The sequence below is a fragment of the Amphichorda felina genome, assembly GCF_050947745.1.
Source record: "Amphichorda felina strain 45539 chromosome Unknown scaffold_7, whole genome shotgun sequence".
NCBI classification, from domain to species: domain Eukaryota; kingdom Fungi; phylum Ascomycota; class Sordariomycetes; order Hypocreales; family Bionectriaceae; genus Amphichorda; species Amphichorda felina.
In genome coordinates this window covers 1,370,738-1,393,952 of record NW_028145043.1, presented here as the reverse complement: position 1 = coordinate 1,393,952, position 23,215 = coordinate 1,370,738, and the positions used below count along the sequence as shown (strand labels likewise).

The 23,215-nt window shown below is 54.8% G+C and overlaps 6 protein-coding genes across 6 annotated transcripts; 3 read left to right on the top strand and 3 right to left on the bottom strand.

Annotated features, from left to right (window-relative positions):
• Window positions 1–913: 913 nt before the first annotated feature.
• Window positions 914–1,933, bottom strand: ACO1O0_007239 (uncharacterized protein; the record flags this gene model as incomplete). Its single annotated transcript, XM_083196612.1, has 4 exons — window positions 914–1,215; window positions 1,349–1,407; window positions 1,464–1,572; window positions 1,639–1,933. 4 exons carry the CDS (start codon window positions 1,931–1,933, stop codon window positions 914–916), a joined length of 765 nt encoding a protein of 254 aa, XP_083047820.1.
• Window positions 1,934–3,935: 2,002 nt separating this feature from the next.
• Window positions 3,936–5,374, bottom strand: ACO1O0_007238 (uncharacterized protein; the record flags this gene model as incomplete). The annotated part of the gene is made up of 3 exons (XM_083196611.1): window positions 3,936–4,498; window positions 4,571–5,287; window positions 5,371–5,374. 3 exons carry the CDS (start codon window positions 5,372–5,374, stop codon window positions 3,936–3,938), a joined length of 1,284 nt encoding a protein of 427 aa, XP_083047819.1.
• A 1,267-nt stretch (window positions 5,375–6,641) lies between these two features.
• Window positions 6,642–8,842, top strand: ACO1O0_007237 (Hsp70 family protein; the record flags this gene model as incomplete). Its single annotated transcript, XM_083196610.1, has 6 exons — window positions 6,642–6,796; window positions 6,856–7,465; window positions 7,524–7,590; window positions 7,663–8,143; window positions 8,208–8,439; window positions 8,501–8,842. 6 exons carry the CDS (start codon window positions 6,642–6,644, stop codon window positions 8,840–8,842), a joined length of 1,887 nt encoding a protein of 628 aa, XP_083047818.1.
• An 836-nt stretch (window positions 8,843–9,678) lies between these two features.
• Window positions 9,679–10,804, top strand: ACO1O0_007236 (uncharacterized protein; the record flags this gene model as incomplete). Its single annotated transcript, XM_083196609.1, has 3 exons — window positions 9,679–9,848; window positions 9,920–10,448; window positions 10,532–10,804. 3 exons carry the CDS (start codon window positions 9,679–9,681, stop codon window positions 10,802–10,804), a joined length of 972 nt encoding a protein of 323 aa, XP_083047817.1.
• A 70-nt stretch (window positions 10,805–10,874) lies between these two features.
• On the bottom strand, window positions 10,875–14,129 carry ACO1O0_007235 (putative NRPS-like protein biosynthetic cluster; the record flags this gene model as incomplete). Its single annotated transcript, XM_083196608.1, has 1 exon — window positions 10,875–14,129. The coding sequence occupies one exon, from the start codon at window positions 14,127–14,129 to the stop codon at window positions 10,875–10,877; it is 3,255 nt and encodes a 1,084-aa protein (XP_083047816.1).
• Window positions 14,130–17,609: 3,480 nt separating this feature from the next.
• ACO1O0_007234 (type I polyketide synthase) lies at window positions 17,610–22,871 on the top strand (the record flags this gene model as incomplete). The annotated part of the gene is made up of 2 exons (XM_083196607.1): window positions 17,610–20,220; window positions 20,350–22,871. The coding sequence occupies 2 exons, from the start codon at window positions 17,610–17,612 to the stop codon at window positions 22,869–22,871; spliced, it is 5,133 nt and encodes a 1,710-aa protein (XP_083047815.1).
• Between the last annotated feature and the right edge of the window lie 344 nt (window positions 22,872–23,215).

The window sequence follows — 23,215 nt, the reverse complement described above, 5'->3', positions numbered from 1 at the left end:
TCGTCAAGGTTTCAGGAAAAAGGGCCCCAGAGGGGTCTCATGGGGGCCTCATGGCCTCTCACGGCCAGCCTGGAGGGGGAACAGGTGACGTCTGGCGGGGCGGCGATGCCATAATCACCTGGCAAGACCTGGCACAGTGGCGAGAACGGGGGCAGCCATTGGGCCTGTTGGGGCCTGTTGGGGCCAAATTGGGCCCATTGGTGCATCCATGCGTCTTGCGCATGCGCCCCAGGCCTTGTGCACGTCAAGCGCCAGGCACCGCCGTGTCGCAACTGGCCGCCTCTATCCGCACCTCCAAGCTTCGCTCAACTTCATGTCCTCTCCGTGGCCTCTGGATGCCTCTACAGGAGCCCACTGGATGCTTGGCATTGCGCGTCCCTCATATGTGCCGGATACGTGTGTCCGACAACTCAGATTCCCACTAGCCATTCCCGGCCCTCACCTCACCCACGCCCCTCTTTTATAGGCGCCGCGAGAGGGTGCCCTCCAGCTGCTTCTTACGACGCAACTTCATTTATTGTCTATTGATACATGTAATATCTTACGTGCCCGGTCATGCCACTGTCACCCAATCATTGCCGCACATGCCGCCGCTGCCACTGGGTACCTACTCTGGCTTGCACCACATCGACTTGGCTCCTCGTACTGCTACAGGTACTAATAATGCGATACCCGCTCACATACAGAGCTACTTATGCATGCGCCTGACGGTGAGGGAATCGAGGTAGACGTCATTCCCTGGCCTTTACAGCAAGAGTCGCGGTGCATAGTCTCTCATGTGGCATGGGAGCTGAGGGCCAAAGGTAAAGCAGGCAGTTGTCCTCAATAAGCTCGTGACCTATAAGTATTTATTTAATAGCAAGCACGTTGCGCCGTCCAATCCCCAACCCCCCTATCCATGCGATAATTCCCGTCACGCGGCACAGACATGGCTCGTGTTAACCCAATCGGATGCGCCGCAAACACACCGGCTCGATTCGGTGCTGTAGGTTCTTCCCGGCCCCTTGGAGTCGGATGTGTTTGTTGTTGTACGCCTTGTACTTTTGCTCCGTCGGAGGACAGGCGAAGCATTGCCGGGGAGCTCCGAGAGTCGGACAAACTGCGTGTGCGCGGGCTGCGATCGAGGGTGTCGTCGGATGAGGGCCCGGAGGACGGGGATCGAGGCGGCGATGATGGCAGCAGCGGGCTCTGCCGTGCCAAAGATCTTCAGATTCACTGTCGTGGCTGTTTCGCTCATGCGGTCAGCGATGGTCTCCTACGTAGCAGGACTCCGGAGGTCCAAGATCCATGGTGAAAATCCATGGTGAAGATCCATGATGAAAATCCATAGTGGGGAACATCGGCTTACACGCAGTGTCGGACATTTCGGGGAGGACTAGAATCTTCATAAAGGTAATGATCCCAGAGCTGTGTCTCAGCGAGATTAGCACGTATATCGAGTTAGCGCATGTCATTGGACGTACAATATGCCCAGGCTCATGGCCAAGAGGGCGCCGATTTTCTCCGTCTTGAAGATTGCGGCAGCCCACACAATCTTCCATGGGAGCAAGGCGAGGATGATATCCATGGCCCCTGAATAGGCTGCTTAGAGCGTCAATATCATCCCTTTGAAACCATTCACCTACGATACTGTCTTACAGGAAGCGAAGGTTTGGTATTTCTCAACAACGGTAGTTGGCCAGCACCGCCCCTCAATATCCGAGTACCACAACTTGGCGACTGGCCAACACGTGATCCACAGGACGGTGGCCGAGACTCCCAGGACAATGTTGACGGTGACGATGATGAACCACACGAACCACTTGGTGCGGCCGTTGGTGATGCGCAGGAGGCTGAGCGCGAACGACGTCTTGCTCCAGGCCGCTGCCAGGATGGCGGAGAAGCCCGCGGCATAGGAGAGCTGGGACGTGATGGGGACATATCGGTCTTCCATGTCGTCGTATTGCAGGCCGATTCCGTATTCAACGCCGACGGATAGAATGGTTGTCGATGATAGCAGAGCAACCTAGATCCGAAAACTCTCATCAGTACATGGACATGAATTGGGTGCTTGACAGGAGACATGTTCATGCTCAACCATACCCAGCTTAGGATGAGAACGTAATCATCCCACCACAACGGTCGACGCCTCCGTATTTTGCACCACAGCCGCAGCGCGAGGAACACTGCTGGAAAGGCGGTTAGGCACCATATTGCCTGGTTGAGGCGCGGGCCAAAGTTTGGTGTCTGGGTGGAGGCGCCGGCGTACTTCGTCAGGGTACGCGGATCCATTAGGAGGAAACGGACGGGCCGGCGAGGTTGTTATGTATACGGATATACCATAGCGGTGTTGATATAGTTGACGTTGACGTTGACAGACAGACGACGGCGTACAAAATCGTGTAAGCCAGTTTGACGGGAGACCCGGGAGGTGGGCCTGGGTGGAATCAGGCGGCTTAAGAACATGATGAAAACTTCAACTTCCCCGGATTATCAGGGCGGGGTAGAGGCAGGGGCTTCCCATGCGACAAGCTGTGAGGCGGAGGAACTTGCGAGGCCTGGAGGCCATCGAGGTGACTTTAGCCCTTTGGGCATGGCGGTTGGGCGGAGGCCGGAGGACGGGGAGCAGCAAGGGCGGATGGAATAGGAAACGAAGCTCATTAGCGCGAGGGAACTGCCAGAGCTGACCGGCGCTCTGGGCTGGTTTGGGGGTCCTTGGACTCTTTTTTAGTACAAGTTTACCCGGCGCTACTGCACCAGGGTTGCATTGCAAATTCATCAAGACATGGAGTTGGAGATGTGACGGGCCGTGCCAAAACATGGTTCGTCTCAGACCGGAGCCTGCGCCTCCGAATACAATTTCTCTCCTCGCCCGCCCTTGACTGTTTGTCCAGAACTAAATTAACCCATTGGCATGGGAAATAGTGCTATATATGAGCAGACGCCGCTCTTGTTCATCCAACTCCCCTCTGGCCTCGTCCACCACCAGCGGAAGCACGGAATCCACCTTCAATGCCGGCACCAAGGCATTTCAAATGGCAGGCATCCTCCCTCGAGGCTCGGTCTCTCATGTCCCCGACACGGCGACATCCATGGACTCTTCACTTGCCAAGACTCCCAGCCTGGCTGTTGTGGCGGCAGCCTAAATTCCCTAATGCAGCCCCGGCTCCCCAAAACCCAGGGGTACACGACCTCAAAATCTTACCAACAGCCACTTTCCACGACTGAACCTCGAGGCCAGAAGCCATGGCCCGGATGCACCTGGGGCACGATGTAAAGCGGAACCTTTTCGCAACTTCTAGCTGCCTTAAAGGGAATACTCGCCATCGCGGGCCCGGAATCTTCGAACGCGAGTTTCAAATCACCCATGGCATGCCATTGGAGTCGGGGATGGCAACAGTCAACTTCATCCAACATGGCAGTTTTCACACCATGGCCCTGCTTGCGTGCGTGCTTATGGAAGCGGCACATCTGCAACTTCTGCAAGGAACATCATAGGGGGCTCCCGTCACTCCCGGATCCATCATCCATGTCCGGGGCTTGGTATAGCCGACAAGGGCGCGTCGCTTTGTCGCAGAAATTTATAACAATTTCCACGCGTCGACTGCTCAGCCCAGGGTCTCTCGTAATTTTGTTCAGGTTCTCGACTCTACGGACAATACTCCATACTAAGTGTGTCTTTACGAACCGTCCTTGGGTCTATTCAGCTGTCAATTGATAGCTTCCTCGACCCTAATTCATCCATTGCGCCCATCCCGGGCTTCACATCGCCATTGGCAAACAAAAGTCAAAAGGGAAAGAAATTCATGTCGTAATAAATCTTTGTTAGTACACGCACCCGTACTCTGTGCTTTGGCACAGCTGGCAGCTGTCCCATGGTGCCCGGCTCACCGAGGACTATTATTTGACCCCCTAAACGCACAACATTCAACACTGCCACGGGAGCTCTCACATCTTCAGCGTCTCCGGGCTATGTTGACCACCTCCCGGGCGGCTCGATTGATGATCGAGCCCCTTTCCTGGTGCTCGCACACCACCTCCATGGGCAGCAACCTAGTGACGAGGCCAAAGTCATCGCCCGAAGACTTCCCGCGCTTCACCAGCCCCGGGGAGACGACGAGGCTCGCGACCTGGTCCCTGTGGTCAACCATTTGCCTCTGCCCGGGCTCGATCCCCATCGTCTCCGGATCGTAGGGGCGGGGCAGACTCGCCTGCACAGACTCCAGCTCGAGGTGCGCAATCTGCTTGCTCATCTCCAGGTCCAGGTCCACGCCCTGCTGGATGAGCCCAACGAGCTCCGCCACGATGGCTTTTCCCCTAGATGGCGAGAAGGGCTGCAGGGCCTTGCAGAGGATCTCTGCCAGGCCACGGCAATCGTCCAGCAGGTCCTTGTCGTCGCCACGGCCGCCGTCCCGCGAGCCCCCTCTAGCCTGGAGGAGCAGGTTGCTCGTGTTGGCTCGCCACATGTGAAACCGGCGTCGGGCCTCGATGTCGTCTTCAGATGCGTTGGCGGGGGGTTCTGATGGTTGCAAGGTGGGTTAGTAGATGTGCTGACATGATTTGATATTCCCCATGGCGACTTGTCACATACCCAGAGTTCTGCAAATGGTAAAGACGGGATCCTGCGCCCACTTTGGTGCCCAGTGGAACTTGCCAAAGACACGTCTGGCCAGGACTGCCCACAGAAAGGCGCGTACCAGTGCGGGCCGTGCTGATGAAGAAAGCAGGTACTTCTTGCTGGTGCTTGACGACAGCTTGAGGTACCGGTCGAACATGTCCAGGTCATTCGGGCCAATCTGCACCCCACTCTTCACGTCCTGTTCAAAGTGCCTGATGGAGAAGTTGCGTATGTTGTAGCGCAGCTGCATAGCCTTGCTGATGACTTCGTCGTCGGTCAGCTGGTTGAACCCCTGCCCGTGGCGGAGGAACCGGTCGAGTTCGCTGGCAGCCTGTAGCCAGCGTTCGCGTCTCTCCTCCGACTCGGCGTGTTTTTCCTGCAGCTGGATCTGAGTCTGGATGAGGACATGCTGTATCCTAGCTAGTTCGTCCTCTGTCGTCTTCACCATGTCGGTGAGATGATGTCGGGTCTGGGCAAGTGCTTTCTTCTCGGCCCTCAGCTCTTCCTCGGCCATTCGTAGTTTCTCGCTGAGCCTGGCGAGTTTTTCAGAGTGTAGGCGCGTCTCACGTTCTAGCTGGAGATGTGGATTCTCTGGCCTTGTGTAGGAGTCGGAAAACGAAGTATGCTGCCTCGGCGGAATGGGAGGTAGGCTCATTCCAACAATCTCCGGAAGAACGAATTCACTCTCGTCTGTAGGTGCTTTCAAACTAATCAGCGAGCAGGCCCTAACTTGTATCTCCTTCCGGTTGGCTTCCTACTGCTTGTTCTCCGACCCATGAGTGAATGGTAATCCATGTCATCTCTCTGAGGCGGGGGCGTGCCGGTTGATTCCCGTTCCCGAGCGGATGAAGTGTTTGTGTTCGTGTTATTACTGACCATACTCTGAATTGGAGGCGGAAGAGTTTCTCTCTCAGTTGTTTGAGGCGGTAGAGACGGATCAAAAGCGACGTCATTGTCGGCTAGCACCTCTGGTGCCGATGAAGAGAGAACTAAGTCTGGCACTGAAGCTGTATCTATATCGACATGGTCGTCAGGAGACGTGGGGGCTGTGTGAGTATCCATACGAGGCCTGCGGCGGCGTCCCCCTCTTGAGGACGCTGGGTTCCGAGTTCTATGTAGCACACGTGCTGTGAGTTCACCAGAAGAATTGCGAGGGAAAAGGTTCGTAGCCCAATCAACGGGGTTGACTATATTAAATAGCCTTTGCCCTGGGCGTCGTTTTGGCGAATGTAGGCTTTGGGATATCGAAGAGGGAGACGGTCTGAAGTGACTTTGATGAATTTGGGGTCCTCACTCGCAAATTAAGCCCCTATCAAAGCCTACATGTACTATTGAGTGGCTGCAAGGTGTGTCGAATTTCGGGTCTCACCCAGTCTCAAGATGGATGCATGGAGTTCGAGTGACAGAGGCGTGTGGGTTTGTCGAGTCTCTCCATGGCCAGATTTTCCTCCAATAGAAAGATAACCTAGATTATTAGCTGTTGTATATTAATAATAGAAGTAAGACTCTCCCGCATGTGTGGTTATGTACGTCTGAGGCGCTTTCGAGTCGCCGCACATACATGTACGAAATATCCTCTTGGATGTTACTTTCGGTGTTCCTTCTGCGTCAATTATGCATTTTAATGTGACGTGAGAGCGCTGTAGCCTTGTTCCAGGCTGTCGACCTGTTCACGATTGGACCTAAAAGACACAATGTGTGACGTGGATCATCAGGTGCATGTGAGTGTGGCGGGAAGGAGGTCATCAGGACGAGGCTATGAGGAGAAATACATGTGTCTTCGTGTTGTTGGTGAGAACGGCATATCCAAAGTGCACATCCAATGCATGTTGGCTTCAATTCTACCTACCTCCCATCGCTCATTAGTACACGGGTTCATTCTCCAAGATTTGGTTATTCTAGGCTTATCGTCCAATACTTCAATCGTGACCTTTCCCCCTCTCTTGGGGCGGCTGGTAAATTCCCAGAGGCGTCCTACTTCTCTCTGTGCTTAGAGCTACACCCCTGGTACTCACACGTATGCTAATAACATCGGCTATTAGCCATGTCGCGGCTGATAAAGGCATACCACGACAGGGGGCCATCTTCCGGCGATGTCAATCAGCAGCACTGGAGTGTCAAGTCGCTGGTGGGCAGGCTGAGGAAGAAAAAGACGAACCTCGACGATTTTCTAGTGATTGGGATTGACTTTGGAACAACGTATGTGCCAATTGTAGCTGCGAGCCTGCTTATACATGTAGCTGATTGGACACATGTAGTTACTCGGGGGCTTCGTGGGCCACCATCGCCGACTTCGAGAATGACGAGATCAACCTCGTAACTAGCTGGCCAGACTGTGGCTTTGAAGAAGGCAAGGCCCCCTCAGAGTTACACTATGACGGGCATGGACGAGTCTCGTGGGGATATTCGGTCCCACGCAGCGCAGATCCCATACGATGGTTCAAGCTGCTCCTATTGGAGGATAAAGACTTGGGAGAAGACATCCGCGACTCCCAGTTCCTCTCGCAAGCGCGAACGCTGATGCGTGTAACCAACCGAACACCAACAGACCTCGTCGCCGACTACCTTCGAGGTCTGTGGATGCATGTGCTCGACACCATCTGCAGGGCCCGCAGCAGATCTGTCATTGACGCGCTGCCGTTCCATGTCGTCATCACGGTGCCAGCCATCTGGAAGGATTACGCCCGGGCGAGAATGAGAGAGGCCGCAATCAAGGCTGGCATTCTCAATATGCGCTTTGCTGGGGTCACGACACTGGCTTTTGCGCCTGAGCCTGAGGCCGCCGCGTTGTCAACGCTGTGCCAGCGTGGGAGGGATCTCCGGACTGGCGACGTGTACGTGATATGTGATGCTGGAGGTGGTACTGTGGTGAGTATGAGTCTCCTTATTGGGACACCAGTACTAGAACTGACTTGAAATTATACAGGATCTGATCAGCTATACTGTCGGAGACCTGGATCCCATTGAACTACGAGAGACCGTTGCCGGAACAGGTACTTGCCTCCCTAGTCCGAAAGAGACAAATTGATAATACACAAAAGAGTGCTAATAAAATGGAAATAAAGGAGGACTCTGTGGTGGAATCTTCATCGACGAGGCCTTTGAGGAAATGTGTAAGCTCCGACTGGGCCACCGGTGGAACAACCTCAGCACAACTGGCATCAAAAACATCATGAAGGACGAGTGGGAACGTGCCATTAAGCCACAATTCAAGGATCCGGAAGACTCAGAGAAGGAACACATTGTCTCCATTCCTGCTGAGGCCTTCAAGGACTCGAACCTCGACGACCAGTCTCGGAAGCCTCATATAAAAAACGGGCGGATTCACTTCAGAAGCTCCGACATTGCCAAGGCCTTTGACCTTGTCTTCTCACAGATTACAGAACTCGTCGACTCTCAGATTGGCCAGGTCAGGGACCGGAGGAAATCGGTAAAGGGGGTCATCCTGGTTGGAGGGCTGGGCACGAGTCCATACCTCTACCAGCATCTACAGGCCAGGTACAAGAGGGCGAGGATTGATGTGTTGCAAGCCACCGGAGTCAAGCCGTAGGTTTTCCTTTCCCTTCTCACAGTAATACTGACTCTTCTGGAACTTGCATTTTCCCCGCAGACGAATGGCCATCTGCCGCGGTGCCATATTCAAGGGATTCTTAGACGGACCACCGAGCGAATTGGCTGGGCCGCCGCCCATCTGTATTACGTCGACCATCTCGCGGGCGAGTCTGGGAATGTCTTATAGGGCTTTATTCGATGCGAAATTGTATCTCAGAGAGGATATGGTATTTGACAAGCTGGAGGGAGTATGGAAGGCCGATAACCAGATGCGATGGTATCTTTACAAGGTCGGCTGGACCTTTTATCCCAACTACCAACAATGCGTCTTCTTGCTGACCCGACTCGCAGGGCGATGACGTCTCAACAAAAACGCCGGTCCGTCATGAATTCTATAAGGCTTTTGCATTGGATGATGATCTGAGTAGCGGTATCACCGTTCGCCTCTCCAAATGTGAGGACGAAATTGCCCCATCACGACGGGAAGACAATGTCACGGCGCTGTGCGACATCAAGTGTGACCTGGAGGGCATTGAGGTTGCTTCCCTCGAAGACTTCACCGCCGCAAACGGAAGATATCTGAAGAAGCTGAGCTACCACGTTGAGATGGTGCCTTCGGGGGCTTCCACTGAATTTGCCATCTACTACAACGGGAGGAAGCTTGGGGCGTCCAAGACTATGCCGGTTCAGTAATGGATAATAAACTGGGGGGGTACATAGTCTATGGGGATGTCTGCGGCAGAGAATACAGTGTGGTTTTGTTGGGTGCCCAGGGGTTATCCTGACCCCTGCCAAAAGGCCATATGTATTCATTACCACTGTCTTCCACCAAGAAACGGCAGACCTCATTCTTGTTGGCTCACAGACACACTGTGTGACTTTGCGCTTGAAACATGTCACTTGATCTCTAGTGTCCTTAAACCTGAGAACCCATCCACCGCCTGGTGTGTCGGGATGTTGACTACCACTTCTGGGCAATCGATTCATGCATAATTTTATATATGGGCTCCGACCCTCCATATAGGGACAATGCCAAGGCAGAGCAAACAAACAGGCCGGTCCCCCCACACTCAGCCCTACCATCACTTTAATTAGACCATAATGGACGGCAGTGTCAACGCCATCTGCGGCTGAAAGTGAACGTGGTGAGGTGGCTAGGGTAGTGACCGCGCAGCCCAGTCTTGGCGGTTAAGCCATCATCATCCTCTCTGGCTCAGCGTGTAATTTCTTACACCTCCCTTGCCACCAAACACGGTTGTGATTGGCAGCGGTTTTACATATGGATGAATAATTCCGCCGATGACGCCCCAGTGAGGCAGATCACCTCGTTGTGTGGTCATGTACGTCGACAAGAAGTGAATAACTTGGGCGCCAAGCGCAATGAAAGGCATATAAACTTGCTATGCAATGGCGATCCCCACAAGCTTAAAATGACCACTGCCTACATGTATTCACTGATGGGCCATCTTGCTTAGTTCTCATCAGCATCAGCATCATCAAGGATCCACCCAAAGAACGCACTCTTTGCCATGGACCGCGAGGAATATATACTGACCGTCGTCCAAGCCGGCGTCCTGGGCTCTCTCACAGTAGCCATCTCCATCTTGGCCATACTGACCTTTGTCCGTGTCCGAAAGCATGCAGACCCCGCGCGATGCGCCTTTACCTGGCTCAAGGTTGCACTCGTGCTTGCATTTCTGTGAGCAAAACGTCCATATGGTTACATATACATATATATATATATATATATTGCTGACTTCCGTTCTTCAGCTCACAAGGCTTGACTTTTGCCAGCTATCTAGTCTGGATAGCCCGAGTGTTTGTGCCCTGGGTCCTAGACGACGATTATGGATACGACTGGGAAGAGAACCGCCTGCACCGCGCAGAATACGGCCTCGGATCCGCTGGGTGGTTCCTCGAGACACTCGCCCAGTGCGCCCTGGTCGTGACGTTTGCCGAGCTGGGCAACGGCTTCCTCTATGCCCTGACGAGGCAGCTCACGCCGAAGCAGATCACCGTCCGTCGTGTTGCCATTGCGAGCATCGTGCCCCTGGCCATCCTGGCTATTGTCGACCTGGGCTGGGATGGCGCCGTGTACAAGGAGTACTTTGACATCATGAGCCCGGACTATAATCTCTCCTTCTACGACGAGGCGATGGAGGATGTTGGCAAAAAGATGGCAAATGTTGCCAACGTGCGCCTTGCGTGGATGGCGTTGCACTGTGCCATCATGGTTGCGCTGGTGGTCCAGGCTGCCATGGTCAAGCACAAGTACCAGGGCATCCAGCCGGCTGACCAGGTAAGCCCCTATCATCTTTTTCCTTCGTTTTACTGCTCATCAACGTGCCGCGTTTAATTCTGACCAACGACTGCTTTCCCCAGGGTGTGACCATCTACCTCGTGGCGCCCATCCTCAACCTCGTGCGCGCTCTGTGGATCCTGACCCGGTTCTCCGCCATCACGTACGGCGAGGTCTGGAGGCTCACCGAGATGGAGACCAACTTTGGGCTCACGCTGGTCTTCAACATTTGCATCTTCTTCATCGTGCTCGTGCTCCTGTCCGTCGTCGGGAGCCTCAGGCACCGAGGCCTGTGGACGATTGGGCAGCCGTGGATGGCTCGGCAGCCGCAGATGGGACAGAGGGGACTTGTATAATAATGTTCATATACTACTACTAACTAGCTGAGAAGTAAAACATTACTTAAGGGTATATTCAAATGTCGCATCACATGTATGCGTTGATCCACCCCTTGACGAAGAGTCCCACCAGCCCGCGCTCTACAATCCGGGGGCACTTCCTCAGCGCAGGCAGATCACGACAGCCCCTGGACAGGTCAAAGGTCAAACCCGTCCCAGCAGAGTCCCCGTACATGCTCTGATAGTGGTCGAGGAGCTTGAGTGCAGGCAGCTTGTCCATGTCCCCCTCGTACGCCTGCAGCTTGGACAACCACGTCGCAAAGGGCACAGCCTCAAAGGAGAGACCAGCCTCGCGCAGGGCAGGGAGAATGTCGTCGTTCCACAAATACGAGTGGGGGGCCACCAGGTTGTAGTACGAGGCCGACCACCCGTCTCCCAGCCGTGGTTGACTCTGAAGAACATCACCCACCTGCAGACACGCCTCGGCCATGGCATCAACGGGCATCCACTCGCAGACGCCTTGCTCGCCGTCCAGCAGCGGGAGGCAGCCGACGACCATGGCGCTGTGCACCATCAGGGGGATCGCCTCCTTGGGGTTCCAGAGACCCCTGGCCGTGTCGCCTGCAATCTGCCCGATGCGCAGCACGCCGACCCACGACTTGTCGCTGTTATCACCAGCAGCAGCAGCCGCCGCCGCTCGTTCGCATATTCTCTCGCCCACAAGCTTGGACTGGGCGTATCCCGTCTCCAGACAGTGCGACAGCAGCGGGATGGGCGCCTCGGGGATCACGGCGGGAGATCCGTCTGCGTGTTTGGGAGCGGCGAGTGCAGTTGAGACGCTGCTGGCGAAGAGGAGACGGGCAGGGGACGGGCGGGGGACAGACAGGGCTAGCTGGAGGAGGTTGTGCAATCCAGAGATGTGCGGTTCAAAGGTCACCAGCGGGATGCGGAAGTTGACGGGCCATGCGGCGTGGATGATCAGGGTTGTCTGATCCTTGAGATGGTCGTATATGCCGGATGGGAGACCTAGATGCTGGGCGTCGAGGTTGGTAGAGTGGAGGACGGAGAACTTTCCCAGCATGTCTTGGCCCATCTTTTCTGTGTCGATGCCACGCTGTTCAAGAGAGTCAAGGACTCGTTGGCGAACCGTGTCTGGAGAACCACCCCTGGCAATGCAGTAGACGTGGCTGACGTTGGACCTCTGGACGAGATGGTGGAGGATGTGAGCGCCCAGCGCCCCTGTGGCTCCCGTAAGAAGAACCACATCTCGCGATGATGGTGTCCATCGATTCTGAGGGCGGAAGGGCTCAAAGTGGCTGTATTTATCCATGAGACCCTCCATGACCTTGACGGCGTCTTCCTCGACCGAGGTACCAACAAGGCCATCCTCGCCTGTTCTCAGCCCATGCAGCCATCTCGCAAGCCTCGAGACGTTCCGAGAATCGTAGACAATATTTGGAGGAAGACTGGCGCCACCCAGATCAAGGTCTCGCTGCAGTGTTCTCCTGACCTGAATGGCCGCCAGGCTGTCGACTCCCGCCGAGAAGAAGTCAGCTTCGACGTCTGAGAGGGTCACACAAACCAGATTTTGAAACTGATCCAGGAGGTAGCGCTCCATTTTGGGCACGTCGAGCCGCAGCTTCTCGCCTTGAACGTTGCTAGTCTCATCTTCATCCCCTCTGCCTTGTCCACCGGCTGACTCGAACTCGGAGTAGGCAGCCTGGATGCGCTCCTCAAACATGTGGTACGTAGCCCCACGGATGACATTCTTCTTGTCCGTGGTAGGATACTCGACCCCCGGCGGGACCAGGACAACCATATCAGGCACGACAACACGGGCAAACTCATCCGCCAGCGCGTTGGCCTCGTGCAGCGCCGGCCCGATGGCCTCCATGTACTCCCCGTCAGACAGCCCCTCGGCCCCGACCCGGTCCGCCTGGAACACGAGGAAGCCCGGCAGGGGCCGGTCGATACCGAACATCAGGGCGTCGTGAATGAGGGGATGCTGGCGCAGGGCGCCCTCCATGGCAACGGGGTTGATCTTCTCGCCGTTGGCCAGGGTGATGCAGTCGTCTGCGCGCGCCACGTACTTCCAGGCGTGGGGGGTGGAGGCATGGGGCACGAACATGTCGCCCGAGCGGTAGGAGTCAGGCTCCGGGTCGTCCGAGTTGCTGGCGATGAGTCCCGGGTACGAGCGGAGGTAGACGGCCTCGTAGGTGTCGGTGGCCCCCTGGGAGCCGGCCCCCTGGATGCGGTCGAAGAAGACGTGTGGCCTCAGCCGCTCGTGCACGTGCATGTAGTTCCAGGAGTCATCACCAGCGGGGCGGTACATGGAATGGCCCACGTTGCCACACTCGGTGAGGCCATACGTGACCGAGATGGGCACGCCCTCGCGCACCAGCATATCGCCCAGCTCGTCTGGAGTCCTCGCGCCGCCCGACAGCACATGGCGACACTGGCGCAGCACATCGAGCCCCTGGGGCGTCTCGGCCATCAGCTGGAGAACGTAGGGCACGGCCATGAAGAGCTCGGGCTTGAAGGCGACGGCCGCTTCCACGAGGCTGTCTGTGGTCATGGGCGTCAGGCCGTTCCACAGGTACGCTGTGTTGGCCCTGTATATGACCTGCATGGCTGAGACAAGCCCGTACATGTGGAACCACGGGTGCGGGTTGAGGCACCGGCAGTTTTTCCCTGCAAGAAGGTCCTCCAACAGGCTCCGGTTGCTCTTTAACAGCAGCTTGGGGTGTCCAGTTGACCCAGAAGAGTGCATGATGATGGCTGCGCGGCCACAGTCGGGCTCGACGTCTTCAGGGGGTCTCTCAAACGGTGCAACGGGAGAGTCTAGTCTATCCAGATCAGACCATGAAAGAATAGGTCTCAGTGTGAAGCCCAGTTCGCTCGAAGAGAGCTCAGAAACCACCGACGTCACTCTGGGAACAGTCCCGTACATGATGCTCTTGCAGCCAGCGCGCTCCAGCAGCGACTGACAGGCTTGCGCGCCCAGGCGTATGGACACGGTCATGACCTGGCAGCCCAGGCGCATCAGGGCCAGCAACGTGACAGCATAAGAGAGTCCAGACTCGCCGTACAGGGCCACAATGTCGCGCTGGTTGGGTCTGATGCCGGCATCCACCAGCGCCCAGCAGGCTGCGTCGATGAGCCGGTCGAGCTGCTGGCCCGTCAGGAGATGGTACTCCCCAGGGGCCTGGGGATTGTCTGCGTATGCCATAAGGGGCACCTGGACTGCGTCCTGGGCCCGCAGCCGGATAACATGGTCGAGAGACTTGGGGTTTCCATAGCGGTCATGAAGCGTAGTGAGGGCTTGGGGGATGTGAGAGGCCATCATTCAGGTCTCGTCAGCTACGCACATGGACTTTGTACGTTCGCATGCTCCAAGTGATACATGTAGCGAGATATTTAGGGGGATGGTCGCTGTTACTGTTATAATTTCTTTTGTCTTAGCCTTTCTATAGCATCGTCATCAGCCACGTGTACACGTAACTCCCGTCTGGATGGACAAGGTCAGGAGGTATGATCTTCGTTAATATCGAGATCATAGAAGATCTGTGCATCCAGTAATGACAGATCCGGCCGCACGACAATTCTTTGTCCATTTCCTACCATAATCTGCTTTTCCAGACGTACTATTCCCTTTGTTCTAATCGGCTGGCGCCATTTGTATGCCTTAACTAGCACGCTACATCCGTCTCGGCCGACTCGAGCCCCGAGTCTCGTAGAGGTTGCGTTACATCAATGATACACTTACTTTAGCGTACCTATCCGAGATCCATTTTGCCAGCAACATACCCATCAGGATGGCTTGCCACATCGTATACATAACAAATCCCGAGTGTCCAGGCGCTAACGCAAACTACCATGTACTGTGCATAGAGACTAAACAACTTTGAAACTTGAAAACGTCAACGAACAGCTCGGAACACGTCCAACGTGAACCCATGAGTAATATGTAGTGGCCCGTCCCATTGTCTTTGCCCTGTTACCCAATCGACTCGCCAAGAAGTCGCTCCCATGGAGGCCTCAGCCACTTTCCCATACTAGTCAGATTTACTCCTGCTAAAACGAGCATGTCTTGGATACGGGGCTAGTGATTACTTCGGAGCACTAGCCCTATGATTAGTAGCAGTAGTCTCGTACGAGTAGTAGGTACTACTAGGTACTTTCTAGGTCCTCTTGCCTGCCGGACTGCCCGATTCATACATTAGGTAGTATCAGTATCAGTTCAGCCCCCGGCCATACCGTGTCTCAGCCACTTACTAGAGACGGATAGTATTCTATGAATACGTACTAAGCCTCCAACCCCAGCTCTGTTGCTATCGTGTTAGTACGAGTAGTACGAGTATGTAGCATGTACACCGTGCTATGTCGTCTTATGATTTGCCAGGCAGCCTCCGGTTAGCATCGTGCAGTGGACATGAACCGTTTAAGTATCTGCAACACTCCGTATCACCCTGCGCCCTCCACATCCCTGGTGATACCCCTACGCCACTCCAGGTCGCCCATACACTACTACGAGTACTAGTATTAGCCACAAAAGTCCCCTATTTCCTGCGAGTACACACTCCCCCACCCTCTTCCCACAGCTGGCAGTTCCCGGAACTACGGTCCACCGGCTCTCGCACGTGAGTACCCTGAGCGCGCCCCCCCAGTCTTATCCTGCCACAGCATCGTGAGAATTCAGAAAGCCGAAAAAGTCGGTGTGCGGGCGGAACGAGGACGGCTCAGCTGCCGTATATACCAAGCTCCGTTAGCAGCTGATATTGCAATGCGGCATCGTGGCGTCCAAATAGCGGCCCTTGTCCCGGTCAAGCCTCCCGGCACGGAGAAAGGGGGTGTATCAGAGCCCGGGTCGTCATAGATGTCCTCAGAAGTACTCGTAGTCGTTTTGGGTGAGGGCCGGGCTGAAATGAGGTACCGAGGCGGTACATGGAGGGCATGTCCCTGCAATGGAAATGTTGGTGTACAGTCGGCCCCCTGTTGAAACCTGCTCGCAAGGTAAGGCGTTGTATACAGGTAGGGTAAGGCGAGACATTTTCACAACCCCCCGGTGCCCCACCATATTGTGGCTGTTAAAGAAGCGACCGACTGCAGATGGCATCTTATTCAGGTGTCTTTGCTGAGTGCTAGTGGATGTCCATATTTGTTTGGTTAATGGCATACCTGCAGTGTTTGTTGATGTCTTGTAGCACCCTGTCTACATGTAGACTTCCATGCATATAGTTGTAAATGTAGAAGAAGCTCGTGTTAGTAGCATCATTGTCTATCTACCTAGTATGAGCGTGTATTATTTCTCGGAGTTTACTTTGATGTTATATTCAATGATACGCATGACCGAAGAAATCTTCTCTTGTTCAAAATGCTATCCCATTGTAGGCCTATATCAAAGTAGAATATAACTTGTAAATTTTTCAATTAGCTCATACCCAAAGGTGTCTGAGGTAGGAATATGTGTCGCATTTCATATTATTGCGTAATAGAGCTATCACCGAGTATTACGGCCGGGCCTTATGAACCGTCTTTCGTGTGGACTACCTAGTCACTTGTGAGTCCCCACTGCAACAATCCATTTCCGAGTACGGCTTCAAGTCTTCCTCCGACTAACTAAGGATAATGTTGTCCCGATGTCAATGATGCGAGTCTCGAAGGGTCTGGCGTCCTGGGGTGCGTCTAGAGGAGTGTGCTAGCGATGACACTGTGGGCCACGGCAAGTCGCAGTACCCCGGAAGAGACAGACTTGTCAGTTACGTTCGCTAGCTTGTTTGACATGTTATACATACTCTAGTACAGCTGAGCAGTAGCATTGAGGGTGGGCTTGCGACAAGGGTGTCCTATGTTCCATGATGGATAGGGGCACGGCTGTCAATCCCGGGGATAGCCGATAGAGGGCCAAAGAGGTATAGAGAAAGATGTCTCGTTTGATATCTCATACACTAACTACTATTATTACTATGACTCAAGAGTTAGAGGGGAGTTTTCCAACCAGAGATGAAAGAGCTATCCTCCTAAAATCATTCTCTTTGCAACACCGAATAGACATTCTTATAGTCTAATAGATATTTTTACTATTCAACAAACTCATGAACAAGTTATTAATAGTTATTAATAGGTATTAGAGGTGTTTAATAGTTATTTTACCCCAGGAATATGTGTTAGACAAATCTGGGCATTAACATACCATCAGACATAATAGCTGCACGTGCTTCGAGTCATCATTGATGCTTGAGAAGGCTCCCCGTCTGCGAAAGGTAGTAACTGAGAAGAGATGATTGGTTCGATATATAATATACTAAGTAGTAATTGAACTATACTATGGTTACCATGAGGACAATTAACACCAGGATAAAATCTCAGTAACATAGTGTCCGCCTACCACGTCCATGTCACATAGAGTTACGGCCGTGACGTGTCTAATACATACCTCATCCTGTCGCCACTGGACATGAGGAAGCTAACACTGATAGTATAAGTAAGAGACTGGAGGCGGCCTAGACAGCAGAGGCGAGACGAAGAGTTTGCTAGACTAGGTTTCCTTACTCATCTCTGTTCCAGTGCCTCTCCTCCCATAGTCGCCAGACTTGCTCACGATTATAATATTGTGCTCTTTTCCAATAAAAAGACTGTGTAGAGTTAGTTGAGCGCTTGTGTGAGCAATGGCTCAACCACATAACCTCTCGCCTGTGGAGGAAAGTCCTATGGATACTCGAGAATTCGTGAGTAGAAACCAATATACTATCTGAGAGAATGGGTCCTGACGCAGCATGTCCAACAGGTACAGCCACCTACCGGAGATGTAGCCATCATAGGCATGTCGTGCCGTGTGGCCGGAGGGAACCACAATCCCGACCAGCTCTGGGAGTATCTTCTGGCCAAGAAGGACGCCTCTAGACCACTGCCCAACGGCCGGTGGGAGCCGTATCGCCGTAAGTACCGCCACAATACCGCCGCCTTGGACACGATCCCCTCTGCTGGCCACTACCTTGACGACCTCGCGGCCTTTGATGCGCAGTTCCTGGGCATCACGCAGATGGAGGCCGAGCAGATGGACCCCCAGCAGCGAATCTCTCTTGAGATCGCCTGGGAGGCCCTCGAGAACGCGGGAATCGCCCCGGGGGACCTTTCCAAGAGCGACACGGCCGTCTTCTGGGGCGTATGCGCTGCAGAATATGGAAAGCTGCTGTGGGAAGACCTCCCGGGGATCGAGGCCTGGATGGGTGTTGGGACGGATCACTGCGGCGTGCCGAACCGCATCTCATACCACCTGGATCTCATGGGGCCCAGCTGTTCTGTCGACGGCGCCTGCGCGTCGTCCCTGATTGCAATACATCATGGCGTCCAGGCGATCCGCGGGGGGGAGTCGAAGCTGGCCATTGTTGGGGGTGTGAATGCCCTCTGTGGACCTGGGCACTTCAGTTCCCTGAACATGGCTGGGGCGCTGTCTCCCGACGGGCGGTGCCTCTCCTTTGATGACTCGGCTCAGGGGTATGGTCGTGGTGAGGGTGCTGGCTGTGTGATATTGAAAAGCACGGCGCAGGCCATCCACGACGGAGACGAGATACTGGCTGTCATCAAGGGCACAGCGGCGGCCCACAATGGGAAGACCAGGGGCATCATGGCCCCCAGTGCGGATTCCCAGACTCTCGTCGGCCGAAGGGCCCTCGAAGTGGCCGGAGTCGACCCCCTGAGTGTGGGATACGTTGAGGCGCATGCAACATCCACGCCGCTGGGGGATCCGACCGAGATCACGGCGCTCAGCCGCGTGTACGGTACCGAGGCAGGCCGTCGTGCTGAAGAGCCTTGCTATATTGGATCCATAAAGCCGAATATTGGGCACCTCGAGGCTGGCGCTGGCATCATAGGTGTGATCAAGGCAGTGCTGGCCCTGCAGAAGGGTGTGCTCCCAGGACAGGCCAATCTCAACAAGCTCACCAAGAGCATTGACTGGGACACTTGTGGTTTGAAAGTTGTCCAGGAGACCACCAAATGGGCAGCTCGAGGAATCGACAAGGTCCGACGTGCTGCTGTCTGTTCCTATGGGTACGGGGGCGCTGTCTCACATGCCATTCTTGAAGAATATCCACAGCCAGTGCGCCAGATGGACGGTGAACACCCCGGACCATATGCCTTGCTTCTCTCCGCAACACAGGAGGTACGCCTCCCTGCCCAGGCACGGGCATTGCATGATTGGATGGAGGCCAAGGTCTCTAAAGAAGGCCTAGGGGGCATCGCTTCAACTCTTGCCCTCGGCCGACAGCATCATAATTTCCGCGGCACCCTGGTCGTTGGTAACTACCAAGAGGCGCTAAGAGCCCTTAAAGAAGTGGCCGAAGGGGAAACTGAGATCCAACCACCGGCAGCATGGACCAAGAGTCGAGTCTTGGGACCTGAGACCAACCGGGGTATCGTGTGGGTTTTCTCCGGGCACGGAGCGCAATGGCGAGACATGGGCAAGGACCTACTGCAAAATAGCCATTTCCTTGCTGCTGTTGAGCCGCTGGAACAAGTCATTAATTCCGAGATTGGAGTGTCGCCGGTTGGGCTACTCCTAAGCGGCGCCTTCGAGTCTTCAGACCATGTCCAGATCTTGACTTACGTCATGCAGATTGGCATCAGCGCAGTCTTGAACAGCTACGGGATTTTCCCCGAAGCTATTATAGGACACTCGGTGGGTGAAATTGCTGCGAGTGTCATCGCAGGTGCCCTCTCACCTGAAGAGGGCGCCATCATCGTCAGCCGTCGTTCCGTGCTATACCGTCAGGTCAGGGGCCAGGGGGGAATGATCCTGGTTGGCAAGTCATACGAAGACGTAACCAAAGACCTTCTGGAATTAGGGGAGCCAGACATTGTTGCAGCCATTAACTCATCGCCTTCCTCTTGTGTCGTTTCGGGCCCTTCCCAGGCGTTGGGACGCGTCGCTGAACGGTACAAGGCCAATTCCATCAAGGTCTTCACAGTCAAGACGGATATTGCATTTCATAGCCCTGTTTTAGAGAAGCTCAAGGACCCTCTTTTGAGAGCCCTGGAGGGAAAACTCTCACCAACACCACCGAGCCGGGCCAAGCTATACTCAACGTCGCTCGAGGATCCCCGTGGACAGGATCTGCGCGACTCGGCATACTGGGTCAACAACATGGTCAACCCAGTCCAGCTCACTCATGCGGTGCAGGCGGCTGTTGAGGACTCGTACCGTGTCTTCATGGAGATTTCCTCCCATCCCATAATATCACACTCCATCAGCGAAACGCTGGTGGGCCAAGAGGTCGACGAGGACAATGGCTGCATGATCCCAACGCTCATAAGAGGCCAGTCCCCCGACAGCAGTGTTCTCCATACTATGTCCCAGCTTCACTGCCGCGGAGTTCCAATCAATTGGAAACTCATAATGCCTAGTCCTCGCGCCAGAGGCTTGCCCAACACCAGTTGGTTTCATCGACACACCTGGCACGAGATAGACACTGGACCTGGTAATACAGCACCAACGACACACAGCGCAACGAGCAACACTCTTCTTGGGCTCCCTCTCGCTGTTGCTAGAACTGGAATAACAGTGTACAACACCACGCTAGATATGACTAACAAGCCGTTTCCGGGAAATCACGATCTGCAAGGGACGACAATCGTTCCCACAGCCTGTCTGTTGAACACCTTCTTCAAGGGCACAGGGGCCAACATGCTGGAGAATATCACCTTCCGCGTCCCCGTTTCCATACACAGGAGTAGGCCAGAGTCAATCCAGGTCATCGTCCAGCCGACTGAGGTCAAGCTGCTCTCGCGACAAATAGCCGAAGATGAGGACCATGTCGATAATACCGAGGACTCATCCTGGGTCACCCACACCACAGCTCGCTATCTCACGCAAACTCTAGAGCCAGAAGGCCGTGTTGACATTCCTGCTATCATAGAACGTATAGATACAGTTCTCCCCGATACCTTCTGCGTCGACTACTTCACTGCACTGGACACCCCCGAGATGGGCTTCCCCTGGGCTGTCAGGGAGCACCATGGCAATCATCGGGAGATGCTGGCAAGGGTTGACACAGCACCTCATCTCTCCACAGATGCACCTCTGCCATGGGATCGGGACTCATGGGCGCCAGTCCTCGATGTTGCCATGACGGTTGGGTCAACTATCATTGAGAAGCTCCAAATCCGCATGCCCTCTCACATCGAGAAGGTAGAGATACTAGGGGACAAGCCGCCCCGGGATTCCTGGCTCTATATTCAACGAATATCTGGAGCCTCGGTTCATGTCACTATCATCGATCCCGAGGGCACCATTGTGGCCAAGATAACTGCGATACATTTCGAAGAGTTCGAAGGGGCCTCGGGCAACAGTCGCAGCATGGATACCCTGGTCCACCAGGTTGCATGGCTACCGGCGGAGCCGTCCAAGCACCCCTTGGCCTTTACTAGTCTCATCATTATATCCGACGACACGGATTTGGCGGCCGAGTATGCCCATACCGTATGTGAAGACATCAGTACAGTGATACTTCCATCGGCCAAAGGCCTCGCACCAGATAGCCTCCGCGTCCCCCTGACTCGAGAAACGGCCATTGTCTACCTGCCTCGCCATGTGCAGGACATGCGAGATATCCCCGAGACCTCGAAATCCTTCGCGTGGGAGTTGCTGGAGATTTTCCAGACCGTCGTTCGCCGTCGTCTGCCCGTATCTGTCTTTGCCCTCACCCTCAACACGGGAGAGGGAGCCGATGCAACCGCACTTGCCCACGCGCCTCTGATCGGATTGAGCCGGATCCTGTCCAGCGAACACCCAGAAGAGTTCCGTGGTCTAATTGACAGCGATGAAATTAAAATTCCCCTAGACACTATGCGTCGCATCCAGGGGGCTGATATCATCCGTCTTCGTGCTGCGACACCAACGACGGCCCGACTGCAGAATCTGTCTCGCGATCAACTGCTGCCCCCCGACCAGGCCTCTCGCCTGCTTCCTCGGCCTGAAGGCACATACCTCATCACTGGTGGGCTCGGCGCACTGGGACTCTTGGTGGCAGACTTTCTGGTGGAAAAGGGAGCCCGGCGTCTCGTCATCGTTTCACGGAGAAGCCTTCCTCCTCGGAGAGATTGGGATCAGGCAAGCCCCGAGATGGCGCCCATCATTACCCGGATACGGAGCTTGGAGGACCAAGGAGCTACTGTCCACGTCCTACCTCTCGACATCAGCCTCCCCACTGCCGCCCAGGACTTATCCGACGCCCTAGACCACCTATCGTTGCCTCGAGTCCTAGGCGTCATCCACGCAGCCGGGACGCTGGACGGCCAGCTCGCCATGGACACGACGAGCGACGCTCTGTCCAGCATGATGGCGCCCAAGGTCAACGGAGGTCTGGCTCTGAACCAACTATTCCCGCCCCAGTCAGTGGACTTCTTCATTCTCTTCTCCTCCTTGGGGCAATATATCGGCTTCCCCGGCCAGAGCTCATATGCCAGCGCCAACGCCTTCCTTGACTGCCTGGCTGCCCACCGACGAGCACGGGGCGACTGTGTCGTGTCGTTCCAGTGGACGACGTGGCGCGATACCGGTATGGCGACCCATACGGAGCTCATGATGACTGAGATGGAGAGCAGGGGCGTGACCGATGTGACGGTCGACGAGGCTTTTGCGGCATGGGTGCATCTGTCCAAGCATGATGTCGACCACGGTGTGGTGGTTCGGACCGTTGTCTTCGAAGATGGGGGGATTACGCCGATGCCTATCCTCAGAGACATTGCGCTGCGTCCGGAGGGTAGGGCATCAGGCAAAGAGGATGGAAACGCCACCGCTGGCCAGGAGGCGATACCACAATCACTGGCGGAACTGAAGATCTATTTGGATCAAAAGATTCGTGCGTGTGTGTCGTCCGTCCTCCACATGTCATCTCCTGATGAGGTAGACTCCAAAGAGGCTCTATCTGACATGGGCGTCGACTCCGTCATGACGACCAGGCTACGCCTCCAGCTGCAGCAAGCGCTCAAGGTCAAAGTCCCGCCAACTGTGACCTGGAGCCATCCCACCGTCAGTCATCTTGTAGGATGGTTTATCAGCAAGATTTTGCGTGATGATACCTAGGCTCTCGTTTGACAGCATCGAGCGCCGTACAAGACAACGCGGATGAGTATCCGAACACACACATCCCCCCCCCCCTTTTTTCCCCTCTCCCCGGTGTACATTCCCGGGTCAAATTTTTGTCTAAGTATTTATAACATTGGCAACCATATTGATAGCTGAATTATGGCAGCGAATAGTCTGATTTCAGTAGCTCTTCCGACTCTTGCACTGTCTTTACGCTGGTGGGTTGTGAGTAGATTGCGGTATCGCCCTAAAATGAACATGCTGGCGAAGGAATCTCAAGTCCAGAAAAGGACAGGACGAAGAGGACACGGCGGTATAATGGTGTGGATTATCTAAAATAT